Raw genomic sequence first — 25,389 nt, 5'->3', positions numbered from 1 at the left:
GACACTTGAGATCATTTTATTTTCTTAAACCATCGTTGACGTGTGAAAGCTGCAGTTACATGGAGTCCACACAGTCCCGTCTGTGGGAGCGATACTGTACACGCTTCACTTCTACCTGTGTTTTTAAGGCTGCTTCAGGTTCATGGAAAATTACACATCAACACATTAACTTCTCTCAAGTCTTAACCTTGTTCTCACATCAGCCTCCACCTGATTTATAAAAAGTAGCACCTGACTGGAGGGAAAGGAGCGTGGGCGGGGTCTGTGAGGGGAGTCGAGCAGTGAGGATAACGGGATGTGCTCTGGAGGGAAAACTACGGAGGCCCTGAAAGGTCACAGTAACGTTCACGTTTCCTGTGAGCTGGATTATGATACAGCACCGTGCATCTCTGAGAACTGAGCACCAACCTGCAATCTCTCCTGTGCCCAGCAGAGGCAGCAGTGAGTGAGTCGCCATAGAATCGCACGTTAAACCTTTCCAGCCTGTTTTAAAGTTTGTGTTACAGGGGGCGTGGCCTCTTTGACTGAGGCTAACTGTACAAACAGCAAGTCCCGAATTTGTATGTCTCACTTTTTTATGTTTCCTAATGTGGACGAGGACAAACCAGTGCGATGAGCAGCGACCGTGTCAGCTGTTACAGGTCACACCTGCTGGGACTGAGACTTAGGCGATCGTTCCTGTGACCTTTCTGGGCCTCTTTAAATCGAACATGCGTGTAAACAAACAAAAAGCAGGCGACAGATGACTGAAAGCGTTCGAGCAGTTTCCCTGATGGCGGCGGGGGAGGGCGGGTAAATGCTGTGACTAATTCATTGAGTGGCCTCGGCAGGTTTCCTTATGCGTGTTCAGCCGTGACGCTCTCGTCCTCCTCATCTGATCTTCGTCCCACACAGGCTCTGACACTCCTCCTGCGTCAGGAAGCGGTTCTTGTTGCCGCCGCAGCCGCCGTACCAGAAGCGAGCGCACTCCTTCTGTGTGGCGTCAAAGAACCACATCATCGTGTAGTTGTCGCAGCTGCCCTGGTCCTGAGGGAGGATACAGGAATCTGGAGGACAACAGGAGACGGATATTAGAGCACTGCAGAGCGAGACGTGACCCGAAACATCTCAACATGCACGCTCGTCCTTGTTAGAACAACCGGGAAATAGCTCCTCCTCTTTCCTTCTCTCTCGCTGCCTTTTTTAACTTGTATTTATTGGCACAAACATCGTGTGTGCGCTCACACTGTTCAGCTGTCACCGCTGTCCATCGTACAGGCGGGTCTTACCTTGAGAGGCGAAGCTGGCAGGCAGAGTCTTCTCCACCACATTGGGATCTGCGAGCGAGGACAGAGTAAAGTCAGAGAGGCGATAGCTGTGCAGGCGAGCAGTGATGAGGGCTTCTCACAGGTCGGCGTGTTCTGTCACTGAGCAGGAAGTACTGGCACGTGAGAAGAAGAGCGTTGCTTTTACTGTGACCTTTGTCCCCCACGTACATACATGTGTATGCATGTTCGTGTGCAGACGGAGTCTGAGCGTGGACAGCAGTAGCAGAGGGCGTGTTATCAGCGCGACCACAGAGGACTTTAGTAGGAAGCAACACGCAGAGCATCCTGTTAGCTGTCCGCTGATAGCAGAGGTTAGTGGGTCCACAGACGTGGAGCGGTCAGCTTGTGTGCAGTCTGGACTTACGCTGGTTCCCACATGTCTGGAAACATTCATATTCCGTTCTAAAGCGGTTGGCGTTGCCACCGCAGCCGCCATACCAGAACCGAGAGCATGCACCGACGTTTGTGTCAAAGAACCAGGCTGTGGCGTATTTCTTACACTGGTTGCCGATATCAGCGGGCAGCTGACACCGGGCTGAAAGCAGAACACACACATTTACTACAAACAGGCAGCGGCTCCAGCACAGACTGACTGAACGCCTGCATTCCTTCTGATGACCAGCAGGGGGCGACTCAGGAGGAGGAAGCTTTGGGAGAAAGTCTCTTTTTTTGAGGGAGGGATGCCAATTTTTCCCCACTGTGACCATACTGCCACGGCCCCAAGAAACACCTTCAAACATAAAGATACAGCGACGGAGCAGTCGGCTGCAACTCTGGGGTTCAGATTCTGAAACCAGAATTTATCCACCTGAGCCAGTGTTGTTGTTAGCAACCTTTATTCCATCATCAGCTCTGTCATCCATCATGGCTGACAAACGAGCACACCCTCCTACCCCGAGCTCCTGTACGTGATGATGCTCCGCCTCCTTGAGTTGCTTTTACTGCCTCTGAGAGAATGCAGGCTACGTCCGTCTTTTATGTACAGTCTGTGGCTGAGACCCGCTGCTCATGCAGTCGAACAAAGACACGAGGTTAAAGCATACATGACACGCGACATGCCCACCACATCTGTGCAGCTGCTGAAGGAGAGAACATCTGTACACACTTTAATGAAAAGAGTTTGTCTGAACCCTGCACACGACGTCCTCTATTGTATAGAATTCATTTACTGTGTATATGTTGTACTCGTATTACCGTGCATGTGACAAATAAAGAATGTTTTCCTGCTGAACCTCAGAGGTCAGAGGTCGTGTACCCCTGCCATTATGTAAGGCGTTGTCAGAGCGGTCCTTCACCTGCAGCAGTGTGTCTGCGCCGTGTGTGCGGCTACCTTTGGCGTGCGTGTCAGAGATGACTTTCTGGCCATTTCCTCTGATCAGAGCGTCGATGACGTCCAACTGCCCGGTCTGAATCTGTCCTCCGGTCTGCTCCTGGAAGTCCTCCTCCACCTCCTCTCCAAACACGTCCTCCAGCTGTGCCACGCCCTGACTGAACACAGCGACCACATGTGTGGACACACTATCACCATGTGAGAGCCTTTCAGCTTCCTAATGCACAACAACTCTTCTTGATTCTCCCAAAGTCAAACATCAACCAAGAATTAGAAATTTCAGGAGCTGCAAACTTTCGTTTTAGCTGAGGCCCACGTGATGGCGATGCGAGTGTGTGATTTACCCCGTTATGAATATCTGTCCTCCCTCCTGGCCGCCCAGCTGGTCACATGCTCGCCTCAGAGAGGGAGGAGGATACGAGGTGACTCCCTCTGAAACAATCACGGGACAAAAACAGTGATGGTGAGATATACTCTGCGGTGAAACGGGAAAGGAACTGATGGTTACCGTGAATGTTTAAAGCAAAGTCTGAAATGATAAATGATAATAACCCCTTCCTTCAGGTGTTCCAGAACACCAGTAATCTAATCTGACTGCTGCAGATGGGAAACATCTTACTGTTGAGGGCGGAGAGGAAGACCCTGATGAAGCGCTGGGCGTAGCCCTGCTCGTCGGCCTTCAGCCTGTCGAGTCTGATCAGGTGCTGCTGTATCGGCACGCTGGCCAGCTCCTCCACCTCCGTCCGGTTGTAACGATCACCCACCGTCACCACAAACAGCGCCACCCCCTCACACTTGGCCTTCTGGGAGATGTAGCGCAGCTTGGCCTGGTCTCTGTAGGCCGTCTTGGTGCCCACCACAGTCAGGACGGCCCTCTTGCTGCGCGACTGGCCGGCCTTCAGCAGCACCTCCCTCAGGGTGTAGTCCAGCATCTGTCCCAGCGCCAAAGAGCCGCCCTGCTGCTGCATGTTCTGCATCATGTACGTCTTCATGTCTCCAGCGTTCTGGTAGGTCTGCAGGCCGAACTCCACCTTGGTGCTCTGTTGGACCAGAGCTACTCGGGCCTGGCGGCCGGCTCGGCGGGGCTGTGGACTCACGACCAGCTGCTCCACCACAGAGCTCAGCAGCTGCCGGGCACCGGCGTATTCATCGGCCTGGATCTCCCTGGAGCTGTCCAGCACCATGACCAGGTCCACATCCGCCTGCTGAGGCAGCACTGGTTCCTGGATGAAGGTGCACTCCTCTGCACGCCTGCAGGGGTCTGCAGAGACATCAGAAAGCGTGATGCTGATGACAGGAAGCTACAAAAGCTACAAGTGACCCGTCATGTTTGTGCACATCAGATCTCGGACTACTCGACAGGAACCAGGATGCTGTGGCACAGAAGCATTTAGAAAAGATGCCAGCATATTCTAATTATTGAACCTCATGGAAGGTCTAACAGTGTGCTCTGATATCAGCCAGCGTGCTGTTACCCATGGGTTCAAAGGTCAACAGGAAACACAGCACACACTGGCACTGTGCACTAGGGATGGGTACCGGTGTCCGGTGCCATGATGGCACCGGTTCTGACATAAACGGTAGTAACCAGACCGAAAAGCAGCGCACATGTCGGTGCTTTTTTTTCCTGAGCTGTGATACACTTCTAGCCAATCATTTTACGTTTCCGAGGATAGTAGGCGGGGCCAGGTACGTACGTTCTTTTAGAGCAGAGCTACAGATTAAAAATGCCCAAGGCGAAGCGGTCAAAGTCTGGCTGTACTTCACAGCAAAAGATGCAAACTCAGCAGCAACAAGTGCTTTAAGCTGATACTGTGATACTGTCAAAGGAGGTAACACCTTGAATCCGATGAAACACCTGGCGACGCATAGCGTTTTTTTAAAAGCCCAGAAATGCGCCGTATTTGATGGCAGCAGCAGCCGTTCTTCTCTGCGTGAGTAGCTTAATGTTGTTCGAGTGTAATTTACGTTGAGTAGGCTAACCACGTTATTACATTAATGCATGTAAGGTGAACTAGCAAACATCATCATAGCTACATGCGGCTGTCCTCTTGTTTGATGGCAGATACTCCCTTCACCCTGGACAAAAAGGCTAAAATGACCAAAGAAAAAGTGGAAAACAGTTAAACATGAGAGGTTTTTGGACAAAGTTTGTGTTTTTTCCATTGTTTAAGCACTGCTTCCAGCCAAGAGTGATACCATATATGCCCCATAGCTGCAGAAAAGGCTAACATTGTTATCTTTTTACAAAAAACAGCTGAACATGAGAGGTTTTTGGACCAATTTTGTGTTCTCCATTCTTTAAGCACCGGTTTGAGCACCGTTTGAGCACCGGCACCGTTTCAAAAGTACTGATTTGGCACCGGTATCAGATAAAACCTAAACGATACCCATCCCTGCTGTGCACACAGATCCATCAGATCATTCATTATGCATTTATTATCACTGACTCTCAACCCCGAGTACTGAAAACACGTTCTTTGGCAAAAAGACTGCAGTGGGCTCATTTTTCATGTACAAGGAGTCAGTATTAGTTTGACAGCGTTCTGCTCGCCTACGCTGTCAACCACGAAAAGTCAGAAGAGAGATCAGAGCAGAAAACGATGCTCACCGTAGCAGATGGCGCAGTTCCTGACCTTCCTGAGCCCAGTGGCCCGTTCTCCCAGCACCGTGAACACAAAGTTTCTCGAGTCATCAACCTGATGGGAAACATTGAACAAAGCGCTGAGTACAAGGTTACAATGAAATCTACTCATTAGACATCGTTGTTCAGACTCAAACGATCTTAAGTGATTGAATCTGAGCTTCCTTTGTTTGCAGAGACGCTCGCAGTGAAGCATCGGCTGTTTGTTCTGCAGAGCCGGATGTTGTCCTGATGTTTCCACGTGTGAAATGTGTTAGTTTGATCTTAGTGAAAGGAGAGCAGAGCGGCCCTGGAGGTGCACCATCAGTGGCTCATGCTTTACTTTCTCCTGGAGAGAGGAAAGTTGCAAAGTCAGCACCGGTCCCGGTCCATCACTTCTGCTCAACATATGTAGTACAGCGTCTTGGAAAACTCTTTATCCCCGTCCTAATGTCTTTGGTCAGCGGGAGTTTTCTCCTGGGATCGCTCCCACGGAGGCCATGTTGTTCTGGGTTCTTCTGTGACCTCCTGGTTGAATCGTTGATGCACTCTTGGAGTCTTTCGCTTGTCCAGTTGCTCCTGAGAAGATTCAGCATGTTCCAGGTTTTCTCCATGTGTGGATTATGGCTCTCGCTGTGGAGTCTCACAGCCTTAGAAATGTCTCTGTGACCTTACTGGCTTTGTTTTCAGCTGCTTCTGTAGGTCTTGGTGTGATGTGATCTTTTAGCCTGCTTTACTTTGTCAGACAGCTTCTAACTAGGAACTAATTGTACTGATTCATAAAGGTGCAAACTACAGCCAAGATGGCTTGCCGTCCTCGGCTGTATCTGTTTCGCTGCTTTTTACCCTCTTTACGCTCTTTTACGGACCTTGGCATTGTATTTTTGATCCTTTTAGTTGTATGCTCATCTAATGGCTGAGCACTGATTACAGGCAAACACTTTTAAATCTAAGACTCTCCCATTCCTCTCGGGCTGATCCTTGCTGGAATCTGGGCGACGCCACCGCGCCCCAACTGGACCCTCCGACCGGCTTCTTCCACCTACCTCTTCCTAACCAAGAAACGCTACAGGAAATGCGGTAGAAGGGGCGGCCGTCGCGTTCGCCTCAGGGTCTACTTTAAAGCCAGAGCACCGGCTACCCACATGCCAGCCTGGACATTTGATCTTCTTTCCCTCCTTCCAGGAGGTTAACTTAGGCACCTTCTCCTCTTCCCCTGCACCGGTCTGGTAGGGGTGGCGGCATAGCCTCGGTTTTTAAAATTCATATGCAGTTCGGCAGCTACCCTCACCTACCTACACTAGTTTTGAAGTCCAGTTATTGGGGATGACTGCATCCACGACCACACTCTGCGTGGTGGTTTACCGACCGCCTAAATATAGCAAATGTTTTATCACGGACTTTGCTGATCTCCTAGGCTCCGTTCTTTTTAAGTATGGTTGTGTTCTCATTGTGGGAGATTTTAACTTTAAACCTCCTGGGACTCCTCCTGCTCCACAGAAACTCTTCAAGTTTCCGTGGTAGCCGCATGAGTCGCTGTGACATTAACAGATGTTTTTATACTCGATACGCTGACGTCATCATTTCTGGTGTCTCATACAGAAAGTGGATTTTCCCTCCAAGAGTTCAGAGCCTTCAGGAAATCTAAATGGTGGCAGAGTTAGTATAAATGAGGCTTTATTTAAGAAGTTTGTTTGAAGTAAAGGAGCAGCACTTCAAGCACTATCGTCAGATGTCTCCTAAAGAGGAAACACATCTTCATCTTCCTCGTGATGTGGTTCTTTCCAGGTCTTCTGGTTCAGCTCCCTCTTCATGCCTACTGCTGACACCGCTCCACTTTCCTGCTGGATTTCGTAATCAGTTTTCCAGCTTCAGCAGGGATTGGGAAAACTGCTGCGATTCCTTTAGTCCTGTGCTAATGTGCAACCCGCACCCCGCTTCAGACCGAAGGCAAAACAGTCTGAAAAGACTGACTCAGTCAACATCTGGATGAAAAACATCTGTAGGTAGCTGCAGGTAAATGACACCTACCTGCATGGCTTGTTCAATATCGGGAGTGTTCCTCAGAGAGATGACCGCTGGAACAATGTTGAGGGCCCGGTACTCCATCATGGCCGTTACAATGTCGTTAGCGCCCTCTGTAGGCCCGCTAGAAAAGAAGACGACCACCTTCCTCATCATTATTCCTGCTCGGACTCGTTTGAAGATGTTCTGACCCACGAAGCGCATGGCGGCGCCCAGCTGCCGTTTGTTGGACGTCCTCTCCTGGGCGATGTTCCTCACGGCCTCTAGCAGCTGTGCCTTGCGCCGGTAGTCCTGGAAGCGGATCAGGTACTTGGTGTAGGTGTTGTATCCCACCACAGCGACACGCGCGCCGTGCGGGCAGTTACTCTCTGCGATACTGATGTCATTCAGCAGGGAGAGGAGGGCGGAGCGCTGCCTACCAAAGTCCCCCGGGGTCACGTCATCAGACATGTCGAGACCGAACACCAGCTCGGTGGGGTAGGCCGGGCACGCCGACTGATCTGACGGGCAAAGACGAGCTTGTGTTAAACTTTCAGCAGCCACCCGTTCATCAGTCACCAGGCTGGTGTCACGTTTATATCGGATTATACGAATCTGTTTACATAAAGGATATTTTACAACTGTAGAGCTAAACGTTTTAATCACAGAAGTGTGAGTCGGGGTAAAGGTGAGCAGTCCCAGCAGCATCTATCAAAGGGAGGCTGTGAACGCCTCTCATGCTAACGTCCACACTGATGAACCTCAGCTCTGTTTGCTCATGCAAAGCTGCTCTCATACCATCGGAGACCAAACATCTGTGTAATTCTTAGATACAACCTGGTGCTCCTGTTTCTGCAGTGAAGCCATAAAAATAAAACTAGTTCATTAACCTGCTAGGACCTGGCGTCCACATATGGGGACGTCACATTTTGGGTTGTTTAGACAAAAATACTAAGCTTTGCTTTCACAGGAGCCATATTGTTGTTTCTCATTTTGCTCCTGTGCACATCATTGCTCAACTGTGACTTTATAGTTTCCTATCAAACACCATAAAGTCCCAATAGCAAAGAGAATTAAAAATGCATGCTATGAAAGAGTCTTAGGAGGTTAAATATACTTAATTACTTAATTATACTTAAATATACTTTCTAATGAAAGTGTTTGTTAGGGAAAACATTCTAAAACACTTCTTCAGTAAAGACTCAGAGAAGAGAAACACACAGAACTTCTTGCTAGCAAGGGCAGCCTCCAAAGACTCGCGCTAAGAAACTGCCCCGGTCTTTATTTATACTTCTGTGTGTGTGTGTGTGTGTGTGTGTGTGTGTGTGTGTGTGTCCTGCTGATCAAAGGGTCATATAACATGAAAGCACAAAAGGTACATCCTTGGTCACAAAGAGGGTAGTCTCCCCCACCCTAGATGGTTCACCCTAGATAACACGGCGAGGAAGTCCAGCAGTTCATCTAAACAAAAAGGCACTTAGACTAAAACAGACATAGCTATGTTAAAGCAATAAAACAAGGTGCAACCTCTCATGCTCCCAGGACGTGGGGGTGCATTCCTGGAGTGCACACCAAGCCTGCAGCCTGCTAGAGATCACACATCCTGTCACTACACAATTAATTATATGCCTCTAAGTATACATGGTTGCATATTTCCTAATACAAATAACTACACGCAGTATTCTACCATATGCAAACTTATATCACTAAAAGATTATACTGACTACTAAATACAATTTTCCATTGACAGTGTTTCAGGTCGAGGTCACACAGGAAATCTGCGTTTGGCTGATTGTTTCTTTGCTGTTAAACTGCTGCTTTCTTCCCTACGTTTGAAAGGAGAAAGATTTTTGGGTTGAGCAGAAACTGAGCTAAGAGGTGGCTGTGGTGGATACTGGGCACCAGTACAGCTGCCCAGCAGGTTTCTAAGTAGTGCAAAAAACCCAACACAAGCTGCAGCCTGACACCAAGCACGCCACGTGTGATTGGACCTGCATCACTCTTTGTGCAAAGTTTGTATAATTAAAAAAAATACATCTGCGAATGAGTCAAAGATGCTCAAAGACCACTGTAGTGGTGCAGAGAGAGAGAGACGTGTGTTTCCAGTACAGAGACCTGTGGGGTGCTGAGCTTATCAGGGGTGGAAATATTCACAGCTGTCCCACATGGCAGCATTTTAAATTTCTCTTTGATATTTGGGCTGATTGGGACCTGATGAATGTAAAAACAAAGAATTACCAGATTGTGTTCTCATTGTGGGAGATTTTAACATACACACTTGCTGTAAGGATGACTCATTTGCTAAAGACTTCCTTGCTTTAACGGACTCTTTTAACCTGGCTCAGTGGGTTAATGACCCAACGCATGTTAAAGGACATACTTTGGACGTGTTTTTCACATGGTCTGGGGTGGTGGTCCCTGTTAGGTATTTTAGTACCATGGGAGCATTTACTGGATATTGTTTTATAGTGACATTATGCAGGAAAACTCTGTCATTCAATAAGGCCCCTTTGTTTCAGTGTTTTTCTCTTTGACCCAAGAATTGATGTGTGAGAATCACAGGCTGGTACAAGGTTGAAATACCACAGAGATCACTCCCTCAGCTACATTAGTTTCTTAATCTTTTAGACGCCTGTTGAAGGCCAAATGGTTTGTTTCAGATTTCACTAATGTACGAACTCTTCGTTTTGTGCCTTGAAAATATGTCGCTGAGATAATCACAATTGTAGCTGAACTAATAAACTACACAAAGGATGCTTCTTCACCCAAGGGCAGGAAGACGCTGCCTTATCTTGGTCTGTACTGGTTTAAACTGATAATCTGCTGTCTCATGAATTTTACCCTCTATATAAACTGTTGTACTTGTGAATAAAGTTGAGTCACTTTGGGAAGACAATCTAAAGCAGTCTCTGTTTTCTTGTTCTCCCAAGCTGCTCCCGAGCTCGTACTAACACGCTGAATGGCATGCTTGAATATTACTTGAGAATATATTTGACTGTGTTACAGACTAAGGGACATTCTCTGCTGATAGGTGAAGGTACATTCTCTGCTGATAGACGTCCACGCCTCGGAGGAAGCCGATCCACGGAGTAGGCCCTGGAAACAGTTTCCTTCAATTTTGGTGTCGAGAAGTGGGATCCTGACGAAGGTAGGCACTTGTCTTTTTATTTTATAAGACTGTGTTATGCCTTTCTCAGTGATCCACATAGAAACGGGATACGCTGACGAGGCCTTCTTCAGTGGCCCACATAGTAACAAGTGGGATACACTGAGGAGCCTTATTTAGTGGCCCACATAGAAACACAGGAAGTTGCCTGTTGTTTTGTAAAATAAAAGCAGAAAGGACACAGGAAGTTGCCTGCTGTCATAAACTAAGAAGTTGCTCACCAGCAGAAAGGACACAGGAAGTTGCCTGGGGTCATAAAACGAGAAGTTGCTCGTTAAAAAGTGAGAAGTTGCTCACTAAAAACATAAAATTGCTAGCAAAAAATCAAGTAACCTCAGGTGTGCCACAGCAAAAATAGATACTAACTTAAATCCTTCAAAGCGTCTAAACCCCTCTGGAAATCACTGACCATGGGTCAGAATAATTCAAAGACCTTAGACGGGTCCGATAAAAACTCAAAATTAACTGTAAAACCGAAAAAAATAAAATATAAAATCACAAATAGCGGCTCAGTACGACTCCCACTTCCGGTTACGTTTAACCCACGCTCGCGAATCAATGAAGACTTCCATGATTACGTATCCAGAACATGCGGAAGTGCTTACGTGACTGATTTCGTCTCGAACTTAAGAACTATAACTTTAATGCATCCTAATGTATTTCCGGAGCCCTATCCTGAACGATTATCGCCAGAAAACAGGTCAGTAGAAATGTTAAATACTATTTGTGATAAGAAAAGTAGGCTGATTAAAAAGTCCTGTAAAAAATATATGATAGAATGTCGTGATGTGACCAATCGCATGCTACCACTATGGAAAAAAGGACCCGAGCCAGACGTAAATGCTTTAAATCAAGCCAGTGTAGGCTCTAGTAAATCCACTGCAGAAAAAACTAGCCTTATATGCCCATCCGTTCAACCTACGGCTCCGCCGCCTTATGATGAAAAAACAGAATTAATAGCTGCTGCGGCGGCTGCACGTCATCAGCGCGTATATCCTGATTTAACAGCAGAATCCCAAAAGAGTGAGGAAGGCACTGAAATGACACCTAAATCAGAAGAAGATGACTGGTTTAACCTAGATCAAAGACAGGAACGAGAATACACTGAACGAGAAAGAGAGTTACAGGAACATAAAAAGCAAACAAAACAGTTAATGACAGAGTGTGAGGAAATCATGAAAGATCCTTTAACTGAACGTACGGAAGCCGAACTGCAGGAAGCCGTTTCTATCATAGATAATCATGTTCAGCGCCACACTAGAGTAGCGAATGGTTTAACTGTGCCAAAAGCAATAACTAACACCAGAAATTTAATAAGGAACTACTTAAAGCAGAAAAAAGAGGAAAAAACTCAAGAGGGCCCCCACAAAAACACCCGTTATAAAGAAAAGCAGGGATCACAATTTAATGACGTCAGCACCTCCCTCCCGTTCATGATAATAGGGGACATGTGTTGCATTCAACCCCCTAAAATTTCAGAGTTAGCAGCAACCATTAAAGAACTTCCCGATCCTCTACAAAATCCTACAGCCTTTGTTTCTGCATTACAGAGAAGTACCAGATACCACCACTTGGGTGGGCCTGACTATAGATATATATTATGTCAACGAATCCCAGGTGTGACTGAATCTCAGCTTATTGAAGAAGTAGAGGAACTAGACCCTAAAAATGACCAAGCAGCCAACACCACCTCGTTTTTGTGGATAAATGATGACAAAATCACAGCCTTTTTTCAAAATCTAAAGAGATTTCTGCTCACAATGTCTAGAGATAAAATTGATTTAAATGCAGTAACCATGTGTAAGCAAAAGCCAGATGAATCCATTCTAGTGTTTATGAAACGTTTCACACACTGCTGGACTAATGAGGCATGCATGCCTGAAGGAGGAAATGATCAGATTTTCATAACAACATTCTTAAACAATATTCATCCAGAATGTTCACAACTATTGAAGCTGACTGCCACTGATAATCTCTATGACATGAAAATAAAGAACTTTATCACACTTGTCAAAACAAAAGCTGGTGCAGATCTTTTCCCCAACAGCACGAAGGCTAAAACTGTTAAGATGTTGTTGAATTTTGATGTTGAAGGCTCAGAGGAAAGTGAAAAAATGATGTATGCAGGGGCCCCGTCCCCTCAACAAGCGCAGCAGGGAGATTTCAGAAGGAGAGATAGGAGTGGAGACGTATGTTTTTATTGTGGAAAAATAGGACACTGGAGGACGGAATGCAAATCAGCAGCAGGTAGATCTCAACCACAAAACACAGGACCAGCTCCTGCCACTAGGCGTAAGCAGAGCTCTTACAGACAAGGTAACTGGCAACGCAGACAGGAATCACATCAAAATAATGGCCCCTTTGCACTTAGGCAGCAACCTTATAATCCACATTTTAATCCCCACCCATATGATAACGAAAGACTGGACCGACAATAGGGAGGCCCAGGTGATGATGAGGGACAGTGTGAAGCACTACACACGATGCTGCATTTGCAATTGTCCCGTAACACAGAAAGCTTGCCCATGTTAGATATAGAGATAGGTGAAAAGACTTATTCCTTTTTAGTTGACAGTGGAGCCACTAAAAGTTCACTGTCTGGAAAATTCTATAGTGGGCCTGTTTCCTCTGTGTGCATCAACACCATGGGAATAAACGGAACTCTAGTGCAATGCCCCAAAACTCATTCTCTAAAAACACGCTGGGGCCCAAAACCAGATGAAATTACATATCATCCATTCATAATTATTCCAAACTCGCCTGTGAATCTATTAGGCAGAGATTTAATGGCAAAAATGAACTTGTGTATTTCATTTAACACAAAGGGTGAAATGTTTGCAGATACTGATAACAGCTATGTTTTCTCTGCCCTATGCACCGACACCATGGAGAAGGAACAGCCTCTGTGTCAGCTGGACGCCCCAGCGGAGAATGAACTCAATATCCATCTGACTGGTATCCCACGTCACACTCTGTGTCAAAAACATGTGCAAACACCGTTACCAGGTAGCCCCATGCCTGGAAGCCACATATTTGTTTCTCTCACACTGTTCAACAACATGATAACTGCTCACACAAGTGAAGGCCAAACAGTGGTTTTGTCACATAACTCAGACATAGGCTATGACATCACTGCACCATGTCAACACATAGATCTAACCTACCCCATACACTGTACTATCTCTGCTGTCACATTGCCAGCTGAATATCAAAACATGACATTATGGTCAAGAGGTGAGAATGATGTAGGATTTATTGACTGTACACCTTATCATGCTCAGCTGAAAAACAACAAGCCGGTATATGTCAAGCAATATCCCATTTCCGCTGAAAAAGCCGCAGCCTTAGACATCATCATAGGAGATTTATTGACAGCTGGAGTAATAAAGCCCACAGTATCTCCATATAACACTCCTGTCAATCCTGTGCCAAAGCCTAACAAACCTGGCGTATGGCGTTTCACACAAGACTTAAGGCAAGTTAATGCAGTCATCATGCCTCTGCCACCTCTGGTTCCAGATGTTCCCAGCATACTGACATCTATTCCAGCAACAGCTACACATTTTACTGTGGTGGATTTGTGCTCCGCCTTTTTCTCAGTGCCTGTGCATAAAGACACACAGCCGATATTTGCTTTTACACATAGAGATAAGCAGTACACATGGACTCGCTTACCCCAAGGCATGGTAGACAGCCCTGCGGCTTTCTCAATGGTAGTACGTGCTACCCTGGACGGCTTCACTCCTCCAGAGGGCTGTACTCTGATCCAGTATGTAGATGATCTCCTCCTCTGTGCTGATAGTGAAAAACTATGTCAAACTGCCACACACATGCTACTCCAGCACCTCCAACAGACTGGCCACAAAGCATCAGCAAAGAAAATGCAGTACTGTCAGACTTCTGTTCAATATTTGGGATTTACACTGTCTCACGGACAACATTCTATGACTACAGACAGGGTCAAAGCTGTGACCTCTGTCCCTAAGCCCACTACACAGAAAGAAATGCTGTCTTTCCTAGGCATGGTGAACTATTGCAGACAGTGGATACTAGACTGTTCTTTTCATGACCACATTCTGCGTGAATGCTGCAAAAAAGACAAGCCTCCTCGAATACTGTGGTCCACAGAAATGACTGCCTCTTTCAATGCATTACAGGGAGCGCTGACCTCCGCCCCTTGTTTGGGTCTGCCTGACTACCACTTACCGTTCCACCTGTACGTCACAGAGAACGGCACAACCTGTGCAGGTGTATTAGCCCAAGAGCATGGCTGTGGCTACCGTCCAGTAGCCTTCTACTCAAAGGTGCTGCCAGCAGTAGTTCAGGGGATGCCGGCCTGCCTGAGAGCAGTAGCAGCTTGCTCTATCATGATAAGGGACTGCGAGAAGCTCACACTCTCACATGACACTATTCTACACACCAATCACCAGGTCACGACCATTCTAGCAAACATAACTACACAACACATGACCGCACAACGTCACTCAGGTTATGAAGCTACACTGACTTCAACAGCAAATCTCACTATAAAAGCAAGCAGCACACCCAATTCGCCAGCACACTTACTTATTCGTATGCTGTGTTCTTCTGACCGACAGGATGGTTCAGACGACCCTGACGTTCATGATTGTATGACACGTATACAGGAATCCACAGCACCACGCCCAGACTTAGAGCAGACACCAATCCCAGACTCAGTCATTGTTTATGTGGACGGGTCCTGTTCAAAACCAAATGACAACTTATTTCTTTGTGGCTATTCGGTGGTGACATTGCCTGACATCATACTAGAGGCTCACTCATTACCATTTCACTCAGCACAAAAAGCAGAGCTCATGGCTTTAATACGCGCCTGTGAGCTAAATTTGGATAAGCATGTAACAATTTACACTGATAGCCGTTATGCATTCGGTGTGGTGCATGACTTTGGCACATTGTGGAGACAAAGAGGATTTAGATCTGCTGATGGAAAATCGATCGCTAATTCTGACATTGTTCAAAGACTTTTGCAGGCTATACAGCTGCCATCGGCAATTGCAGTTGTTAAAACGAAGGGGCACAGCACGGCTGACACAGACGAAGCAGTGGGAAATGCTCTTGCAGACGTAACCGCGAAAGCAGCTGCTGCCTCACAGCAACCACCCAGAAGGGAAGTATTATCTTTGCCTTTACAGCTGCCACTTGTCACGCTCCCAGACTATTTAGAAACAAATGTTGACCTAAAATTCATACAAGAGCAAGCCTCTGCCTTAGATTACACTTACTGGGAAAGTAATGATTGTACCTTAGATAACAGAGACGGCTTATACAAAAACCTTGAGGGTTTGATTGCCCTCCCATCTTCACTACTGCCAATCCTTGTCCGCCATTTTCACGGTGTGAGTCATGTCGGACAAAGAGGGGTAATAGGAGCAATAAAATCAAGATTTGTAATCAAGAAAACATCACACGCAGTAAAACGCATATTAGCAACCTGTCTAACATGTGCACGAACTAATGTAGGAAAACCAAAAGCAAAACATCAGCATTTACCACAACCAGATTTCCCATTTCATACATTACAAATTGATTTTACACACATGCCAGCACAAGGAAGCATCAAGTACTTACTGGTAATAGTGGACCAATTTAGTAAATGGGTAGAAGCTTACCCAACATCAAAAGAAACTGCAGAAGTAGTCTGTCAAAAGTTGTGCAATGAAATAATACCCAGATTTGGAATACCTCACCAAATTAACAGTGATAGAGGACCTTCATTCACATCAGAAGTAATTCAAAAGTGTGCTAAAACTCTAGGAATAGACTGGAAATATCATGTGCCATACCATCCTCAGAGTTCAGGAGTTGTAGAAAGAATGAATAGGACCATAAAAAACCGCCTGACTAAAGCAATGATAGAAACAGGAATGACCTGGATCAAACTACTTCCTCAAATCCTCTGCGAGATTAGAATGACTCCATCCGCAGCAACCAAATTATCTCCATTTGAAATAATCATGGGAAGACCGTTTCCAACACCATGGTCAGCCTCCAGAGGGGCACCGCTATTGGAAGGGGACATAGACACTGCATTGTCTGACTATGTTCATAACCTGGTAGAAACACTGAATAATAACTATCAGAAAGTTTGTCTCTCTCAGCCTCTCCCTTCCATAGATCCAACCCATCCGTGGAAACCAGGAGATGCGGTGTTGGTACAGTCGCTAAAACCAAGGGCACTCGGGGAGGCCGCGTGTTCCAGCCCCCAGACTGTACTTGCAGTGACGAGAACCAGCATCCTAACAGACGGACAACCTCAGTGGATTCATGCCAGCAGGGTTAAGACCAGCCCCACCAAACCACCTAAGGCGTCGGATCAAGTAGATGACGTCTCCGGCGAGCCAGCGCCCGGATTCAATACACCTATAGATGACGACTCAGGCGAGCCAGCGCCCGGATCCAATCCACCTACACACACACAATCACTGATTAACACACAACGCCTGAAAGAGCCAAGACTCAGAAAGCCCTTTGATCCCCCGCCTGAACAACAACAAGGTACTCGAACATCCAGCAGGAACAGAAAGCCTAGAGTACCACACAATGTCTAACCTGATAAAGATAGACTCATTTCATCCTGATAATGGAGAAAATGAAATGCCCATTGTCATCACACAACGCTTATACGGTGTCTCTCGAACCTGGGACCAGGCCAGGAGACGACTAAAGAACTGTCTTTTTTATATATTTAGGTTATTAATCATATCTACTGCATTAACCTTAGGATTTTTATTTACTATTTCGTATTGTAAAGTGCAACCCTGTTCACATTTCTGCAAGCCACATTTTGCTGACAATACCTCATGCTCCACTTGGCAAGACACCCACCTAGTACACTCGTCACGTTCTCTAAAATCAGTAGAAAGCAACACAGACACCACCAATAAACCATCTTATGCACCCCCTAGAACAGGAACTAACGCCTGGTATGACAATGCCAGAACAGCCGCTCGTGACTTAGGAAACAGTAACTGTTATGTCTGTTCAAAGGGTAATCCAGAACAGGTCATAGTGGGATATCCAATTTCAGGTTTTCCCTTAACAAAGATGCTATTCAAAAATGATAAAAAGGGGCCCTTAACGGTAACCCTGATTGAAGCGCTGCGAGTAGAACTAAGTCCTTTAGATTGTTTATTCATATACACAGCACAAGTCTCTAGTAAGGATGTTAGCATGATTAATGATTCTACCCACCCCTGCAACCAAATGAAGCGCCCCGAAGACCGCACTGAACCTCTTTCGCCCCCAACACAGGTGCGCCATCACCCAAATATCTTGATGACATGCATACACCGACCAAAACTTGAAAACATAAATTATGACACACAAAACTATACGTTCTTTTCTGACTCTCCGGGAGCACGCTGTAACGAAACATGGCTAGCAGCGAGTGTTGACAGGACACAATATAAACATATGTTTTCTTATATATATGCATATATAAGTACGCATTCAGATAACTCAACAATCCTGCATTCGCCCAACACACTAAACGACTCGTACTGGGGAGGCATATTAAAAGGCTTTACAGCTTCGCGCCTGACCAGACCAATCCCACATGCTTATTGGATGTGCAATAATACTCTTAGATTAGCCTTACCTGTTAATTGGACCGGTACCTGCGGTCTAGTAACTTTAGCTCAAGAACTTCTGATACAACAAACCTCGGATCTGCCTGTATCCAGCAGACGGACGGAACGCTCCGCTTATTCACATAACGTTTACATAGATGCTATAGGAGTTCCACGCGGGATACCAAATGAATTAAAGGCACAAGGAGAAATATCAGCAGGGTTTGTCTCAATACTACCGTGGATACAGGTAAACAAAAATGTAGGCTGGATCAATTATGTTTATTACAATCAGCAAAGACTTACTAATTTGACCAATACGGCCCTTAAAGCCCTAGGAGAACAGATGTCTGCTGCCTCCTTAATGACCATGCAAAATAGAATGGCCTTAGATATGCTGTTAGCTGAGAAAGGAGGTGTTTGTGCTATGTTTGAGGATTTTTGTTGTACTTTTATTCCCAATAATACCGCCCCTGACGGTTCATTTACACAAGCTATGAATAAACTTGAAGCATTGCAGATAGAACTAAGAGCCAATACAGGTCACGGTCAGTGGCTAGACAAGTGGATGCAGGACACGTTTGGAAAATGGAAGGAACTCATTGTAGCCTTTGTAACAGTTGTAGCATGTATTATTTTGTTTTTGATGATTATTGCCTGTTGTGTGATACCCTGTGTACGCTCAATGATAACCCGTATAGCTACTAGTACAGCTACTTCAATGTATTTGCAATTAGCACAAATTGATCCTGAGGATGTGCCAGATGTTACCAATGATGTTCCTGATGTGTATATTGAACATTAGGTTGTGAACTATTACATTTTATGATTTGCTTTTTATATTATATTATTACATTTGTGATTTTTCCTTTCTATTTGAGTTATTATTTTTTTTAAAAATAATAATAAAAAAAGAGTGGAACTGTTAGGTATTTTAGTACCATGGGAGCATTTACTGGATATTGTTTTATAGTGACATTATGCAGGAAAACTCTGTCATTCAATAAGGCCCCTTTGTTTCAGTGTTTTTCTCTTTGACCCAAGAATTGATGTGTGAGAATCACAGGCTGGTACAAGGTTGAAATACCACAGAGATCACTCCCTCAGCTACATTAGTTTCTTAATCTTTTAGACGCCTGTTGAAGGCCAAATGGTTTGTTTCAGATTTCACTAATGTACGAACTCTTCGTTTTGTGCCTTGAAAATATGTCGCTGAGATAATCACAATTGTAGCTGAACTAATAAACTACACAAAGGATGCTTCTTCACCCAAGGGCAGGAAGACGCTGCCTTATCTTGGTCTGTACTGGTTTAAACTGATAATCTGCTGTCTCATGAATTTTACCCTCTATATAAACTGTTGTACTTGTGAATAAAGTTGAGTCACTTTGGGAAGACAATCTAAAGCAGTCTCTGTTTTCTTGTTCTCCCAAGCTGCTCCCGAGCTCGTACTAACACGCTGAATGGCATGCTTGAATATTACTTGAGAATATATTTGACTGTGTTACAGACTAAGGTACATTCTCTGCTGATAGACGTCCACGCCTCGGAGGAAGCCGATCCACGGAGTAGGCCCTGGAAACTGTTTCCTTCAGTCCCCATCTTTAAGAAGAGGGACCGGAGGGTGTGTTCCAACTACAGGGGGATCACACTCCTCAGCCTCCCTGGGAAAGTCTATGCCAGGGTGCTGGAAAGGAGAGCTCGTCCGCTAGTCGGACCTCGGATACAGGAGGAACAATGCGGTTTTTGTCCTGGTCTCGGAACACTGGACCAGCTCTTTATCCTCTCCAGGATACTTGAGGGTACATGGGAGTTTGCCCAACCAGTCTACATGTGTTTTGTGGACTTGGAGAAGGCATTCGACCGTGTCCCTCGGGGTGTCCTGTGGGAGGTGTTGCGGGAGTATGGGGTGTCTGGCCCATTGCTACGGGCCATTCGATCCCTATACAACCGTTGCAAGAGCTTGGTTCGCATTGCCGGCAATAAGTCGGACTCGTTCCCGGTGGGTGATGGGCTTCGCCAGGGCTGCCCTTTGTCTCCGGTTCTGTTCATAATTTTTATGGACAGGATTTCTAGGCGCAGCCAAGTGGCGGAGGGCTTTCGCTTTGGTGGCCTCAGACTCTCATCTCTGATTTCTGCGGATGATGTGGTTCTGTTGGCTTCATCGGGTGATGGCCTCCAGCTCGCACTGGAACGGTTCGCAGCCGAGTGTGAAGCAGCGGGAATGAGGATCAGCACCTCCAAATCTGAGGCCATGGTTCTCAGCCAGAAAAGGGTGGAGTGCCCACTCCGGGTCGGGGATGAGTTCCTGCCACAAGTGGAGGAGTTCAAGTATCTCGGGGTCTTGTTCGCAAGTGATGGGAGAAGGGAGCCGGAGATCGACAGACGGATTGGGGCTGCAGCTGCAGTAATGCGGACGCTGCACCGGTCCGTCGTGGTGAAGAGGGAGCTGAGTGTAAAAGCGAAGCTCTCAATTTACCGGTCGATCTACGTCCCTACCCTCACCTATGGCCACGAGCTGTGGGTAGTGACCGAAAGAACGAGATCGCGGATACAAGCGGCAGAAATGAGCTTCCTCCGAAGGGTGGCTGGCCTCTCCCTTAGAGAGAGGGTGAGAAGTTCGGCCATCCGGGAGGGGCTCAGAGTAGAGCCGCTGCTGCTCCACATCGAAAGGAGCCAGCTGAGGTGGTTCGGGTATCTGACAAGAATGCCCCCTGGGCGCCTCCTGGGTGAGGTGTTCCAGGCATGTCCCACCGGGAGGAGGCCCCGGGGCAGACCCAGGACACGCTGGAGAGATTATATCTCTCGGCTGGCCTGGGAACGCCTTGGTGTTCCCCCGGATAAGCTGGAGGAGGTGGCTGGGGAGAGGGAGGTCTGGGCCTCTTTGCTCAGGCTGCTGCCCCCGCGACCCGGCCTCGGATAAAGCGGATGAAGATGGATGGATGGATGGTCTGGACATTTGTTTTGTGGTCTTTATGTGTGCAGAGGCAGAACGTACCCAACGGGACCTCACCTGTCATGTAACCTGTAAGCATTTCTGGGTGTACAGATGGGTAGGCCAGAAAAACAGTGAGTGGATGTCTGTACAGAGCAGGAGCGTCTCAGCAACATGAGACATCATTGGTCAAGACCACAAACGCGATTCCAGGCAAAACTCCTGGGACTCCTCCTGCTCCACAGAAACTCTTCAAGTTTCCGTGGTAGCCGCATGAGTCGCTGTGACATTAACAGATGTTTTTATACTCGATACGCTGACGTCATCATTTCTGGTGTCAGAAAGTGGATTTTTCCTCCATTTTTTTTTTCTGAGACAAATAAGAGCCACATGTGAGGAAGTTAGTTTTAAATTTTGATAGAACAGTGGCAGTATAACGTCCTCGTAACTGGATATCAGGCCCTTGTAGAGTAAAATTAATTATTTTCGTCTAGACATCCCAAAATGCGATGTCCACATATGTGGACGCAGGTCCGAGGAGGTTAAGAAAACCTTTTTCACCATCCTGACACTAACGACAGCAATAAATGAGGAAAAATCCTGAGGAGAAGAATCACAACAACAACACTGTGCTGAATCAAATGCTGAAGCTTCAGAGAGTGCAGCTGTGTCCATCTTTGATCCAGTCTGTGGACGTGGCTGCTGAGCTGTACTCACCACGATACCTGACTGTTAGAGTGGAGACACGTACCAGCAGAGCAAGCTGGAGGGAAAACAAACAGCATTTAGAGACGTGCAGGTTTCATTTCCTGAGATGATGTGAGGATGTCAGGAAGTCTTACCACAGTTGTCCCTGATGTAGGTGATCAGCTGACAGTCCTGAGTCAAAAGGAAAGACCTGTGATTACATCCTGTACTAATGTTTCCTTAATGTGGGTGAGGTGGGTTTAAGGTGGACTTACAGTCATGTCTTTGCCTCCAGGAGAACCTCGGGGGCCCTGTGAACAGTGTGATATCTGACTAACATGACAGAAGAATGTTCCTCACATTTGATCAAACAAACGAAGATCTCGACACCTTTTGCCTCATTCACCCCTTCGTGTAAAGTCTTTTATCAAACATTCGCGCTCCGATGGAAGCACTTGGGGTTAGGATCTTGCACACGGATATTTGGCCTGCAGAGCGGAGCAGACGAGGACTGAACCGCCAACGTTTGGTTAGTAGGTGCCCTGAGCTACAGCCACCCCAAACGCTGCGTGAAGCTCAGAGATCTTTAAAAACCACACAAAGGATTTTCCAGTAATTTTAAACAAGACAGCGAGAAAACTGAGCTCTGTAAAGGACAGAAATACCTCTGCACCTGTTTAAACTAACCTTTAGAGTTAAGTTTGGGTAAAAAATACATTTTCCTTTATCGTTGTAAGAGAGGACGAAATAGATTTAGAGGAAAACTAAAAAGTTTTCTTATAAATTAATCCACATCCAGTGATCTTTCTGGCTCCAGGCGCTCAGTTTGTGCAGCATGAAGTCGGCAGCTTCCTAAAGCTTTTCCACACTCACCCTGTGTCCCGGATATCCCGGTTCTCCGGGGACTCCTGACTCTCCTGGCAAACCCGCGTTACCCTACGTGACGGGATCACAAACAAACGTCACTGACGGACTCAAAGACCGAGCTTGATTCAGTTATCTGAGCAGTGGACTCTCACCCCTCGGCCGCGGTTCCCTTTGGGCCCTGGATATCCTTTCGGTCCCTGCAGCCCCTCCTCGCCCTGCAGAGAAAGAAACACGGCTCGTGAGGTAACGCATCTCCAAATTCAAACACAAGCCCTCAAGTCAACTTCCTGACCACACTCATCCCAAGAATAAACAAGAGCGTTCTTATCTCCGGCCTCCAAAAGCTTCTGGACAAACACCAGCGAGTAAAACTGAAAATGTGCTTATTTATTAAGGCGGCCTGTCTCATAAATCCTCGAAAAGGATCCAGTCGACTTTACCACAAAGCTGTGAGAGCTCAGTGATGCTCTGCTGTCAACCTTTTGTGTATGAATGTGTGAAAGCTGCAGGCAGCACGGCGAGGTGTTTATGAGCCACCAGTGTAGGCAGGCTTGTATTAGTTTTACAGGAGCAGTAAGATTAAAGGGTCCTGGGCTGCAGCCACGCAGCACCAGCAGAGGCTCCAGCAGGCGGTCCGGCCCACACACTCCCACCTCAACACGTCCAACAGCAGAAATAAATGTTTATTTGACCACAAACATTAAAGTTTCTTGGCTACTAACAGAGAAACAGTCCTAATTGGATCCTGCACAGGTGGGCGTGGCTTACATCAGCCTGTGCAATGACTTGATCCACTGAAGAGCTCCTAAACAGTGTTTCTGTGTTACCGTCTGTGAGTATTTGAAGTTTCAGTGCAGCTTTGATACGTTTGCAGTGAAATCTCTGAACCCGCTGAGCTCACAGGTCCATTCTGATTGGTCCGCGCCACGAACACCCGCTGTCGTCCCGAAGCAGCGCGAGCGAGCAGCACCTGCTGTTTGCATCCGTTTGAATGATGTGAGAGAGCAAGAGGCCGATTTCACTGCGTCACTCTCAGAGCGAACAGCAGAATCACACATCAGCTTTACACCTGCAGGAGTTTCTGCTCAGCTTCGACGTGCATCGCAGCAAACACGCAGATTATTTCGTGTTCGCAGCATTTTCGTGGAGCTCTGTCAGCTCCTGAACTCGGTGGACTTAAAAACTCTCGTTGGACTTCTGTTAGCCTGAAAACGCTCCGATGTTTGGATCCTAACTCGTTTCTGATCCGTTCCCAGCAGGCCGCCTTCATTTCCTGTCTGCGTGTTTACTGCGATTTAATGCCAGGATGGATTCAACCTGATCTGCTGTGAACTCACCCGAAGACCAGGGTAACCAGGGAAACCGGGATCGCCCTGCAAGACACGGCAAGAACGTGAACGTTGTTATGAATGTGAAGCAGAGATCTAGCAGAAGGATGAAATACAGGATTGTGTATTATGAAGGGTCACCTTTGCACCTCGGGGGCCCGCGGGTCCGTAACCATCCCGACCGTCCTGACCCTGAAACACAGACAGTCAGCGCCACTGACATCCAATCAAACTGTTTGTCTGAACAGAGCGGGCTCTCGGCTCCTTACCGGCATTCCTCGGGGTCCGTCTGGTCCTGGTGCGCCCTCATCACCGGGATCGCCTGGTTGGCCCTTTAACAGCAACAACAGGTTGTCATGGTGAAGATAACCTCCCCCTTCACACCAACTGGATTAACCCCCCTGTCTCTATATGTGTGGGTGCAGACTGATAACCAGGCCAGCTGGCATTTACCCATAACTGTGGTTAGAAGGCTAACCTGGAGGCTTCACAATTAAAGCTGATGACATTGTGGTGGCCACACCCCCCCATGTACCCTGTATGGACGTACGTGTATGACCAACTTCCTGCCTTCAGGCCCTGCTGGGTGGAAACTGTGGAGGATGTAATCTCTTCATCTGACCTCTTGGAGTATTCGTCAGCTATTCTCATAAATGTGATCTTATCTGACGTGAAGCGGGGACGTTTATCAGATGTTAAACGATGATGATGTCACACACCTTCTGTCCGTTACCACCGATCCGTCCAGGTAAGCCCGGGTCTCCAGCGGGACCTGGTCCACCCTGGAGGAAAAACCAGCAGAGTCAGAGCCACACACAGTTCCCTTTTACCTGATTATCCCTGAATGCACCGTGGACAGAGCCCGTCGGTCACAGAGCCTCACATAAATCTCTGCTCGTCATCAACTTTAACGGCGCTTATCCAAACAGGTGAAGAGTAAACATGGCCGCCGCTGAGCGCTGCCAAGTGATAAATCTGAGCTTCATTGGTCCTACATCTCTGCTCGGCAGCTCCTCAGTGACTCTTTATGAGATGTCCTCTTTGGATTTTCTAACAGCGGCTCAGGACTGAGCGCGTCTGGTAAAAGAGTTGAAGCTTAGACTGAGACGCTGCGTTTGAATGAGGGAGAGTCGAGCAGACGTCGCTCTGGGCCGAACTCGACCTGTCTGTCGGTGTTTTCGATGGTGATTGAAGCAAACACAGCGACAGCTGCCTGCAGACTAAACTCGGATCAGTTCTGTTTAAAGTTTCCTCTGAGCGGGACGCTGGACGGTACAGCTTAAAGACTCGTGGAGCTGTGGGGACAGGCCGTTTGTTCGGTGCCTCCGGCCTGCGTCCAGCTTTACGGATGACGGCTTTGTTAAATAACAGACCGCACAGCTCAAAGTACCGAAAATTACATTCGAAATCTCAGCTGCAGCGTGTCTTTGCAGGACCTGGTTACACACATAAAACGTGTATTTCACTCTTTGTTATATTTGTTATGTTCTGTTACATTATCGTGCATCTTCCTGGCATTTGTATCGTTCTCT

The 25,389-nt window shown here is 46.9% G+C and overlaps 2 protein-coding genes across 4 annotated transcripts in view; one reads left to right on the top strand and one right to left on the bottom strand.

Moving 5' to 3' along the window:
* Nucleotides 1–25,389, bottom strand: part of col6a4a (collagen, type VI, alpha 4a) — a 70,233-nt gene continuing 44,844 nt past the window's right edge. For 2 of the 3 annotated variants that reach the window (XM_026185578.1, XM_026185580.1), the window contains 17 exons: nucleotides 24,577–24,639; nucleotides 24,127–24,189; nucleotides 23,999–24,049; nucleotides 23,867–23,902; nucleotides 22,682–22,744; nucleotides 22,536–22,598; nucleotides 21,938–21,973; nucleotides 21,818–21,854; nucleotides 21,727–21,738; nucleotides 7,292–7,785; nucleotides 5,249–5,336; nucleotides 3,257–3,898; nucleotides 2,982–3,069; nucleotides 2,638–2,795; nucleotides 1,672–1,842; nucleotides 1,269–1,316; nucleotides 1–1,046 (listed from right to left, as the gene is read on the bottom strand). In XM_026185578.1, the coding sequence (XP_026041363.1) occupies nucleotides 871–1,046; nucleotides 1,269–1,316; nucleotides 1,672–1,842; nucleotides 2,638–2,795; nucleotides 2,982–3,069; nucleotides 3,257–3,898; nucleotides 5,249–5,336; nucleotides 7,292–7,785; nucleotides 21,727–21,738; nucleotides 21,818–21,854; nucleotides 21,938–21,973; nucleotides 22,536–22,598; nucleotides 22,682–22,744; nucleotides 23,867–23,902; nucleotides 23,999–24,049; nucleotides 24,127–24,189; nucleotides 24,577–24,639 (2,289 nt within the window). In that variant the 3' untranslated portion in view covers nucleotides 1–870. The remainder of the gene's footprint in view (nucleotides 1,047–1,268; nucleotides 1,317–1,671; nucleotides 1,843–2,637; nucleotides 2,796–2,981; nucleotides 3,070–3,256; nucleotides 3,899–5,248; nucleotides 5,337–7,291; nucleotides 7,786–21,726; nucleotides 21,739–21,817; nucleotides 21,855–21,937; nucleotides 21,974–22,535; nucleotides 22,599–22,681; nucleotides 22,745–23,866; nucleotides 23,903–23,998; nucleotides 24,050–24,126; nucleotides 24,190–24,576; nucleotides 24,640–25,389) is intronic. The other variant, XM_026185579.1, reaches the window with a different exon arrangement.
* Nucleotides 11,137–18,904, top strand: LOC113032590 (uncharacterized). The gene is made up of 2 exons (XM_026185582.1): nucleotides 11,137–13,436; nucleotides 15,433–18,904. Exon 1 carries the CDS (start codon nucleotides 11,141–11,143, stop codon nucleotides 12,866–12,868), a length of 1,728 nt encoding a protein of 575 aa, XP_026041367.1. The 5' UTR covers nucleotides 11,137–11,140; the 3' UTR covers nucleotides 12,869–13,436; nucleotides 15,433–18,904.

The sequence above is a fragment of the Astatotilapia calliptera genome, chromosome 11, assembly GCF_900246225.1.
Source record: "Astatotilapia calliptera chromosome 11, fAstCal1.2, whole genome shotgun sequence".
Lineage (NCBI taxonomy): Eukaryota > Metazoa > Chordata > Actinopteri > Cichliformes > Cichlidae > Astatotilapia > Astatotilapia calliptera.
The sequence above is the reverse complement of the archived record's forward strand: the minus strand, read 5'-3'. Positions and strand labels throughout refer to the sequence as shown.

Excerpts from the sequence above, each read along its gene's own strand:
- LOC113032590 (XM_026185582.1), top strand. The coding sequence starts at position 11,141 with ATGTTAAATACTATTTGTGATAAGAAAAGTAGGCTGATTAAAAAGTCC.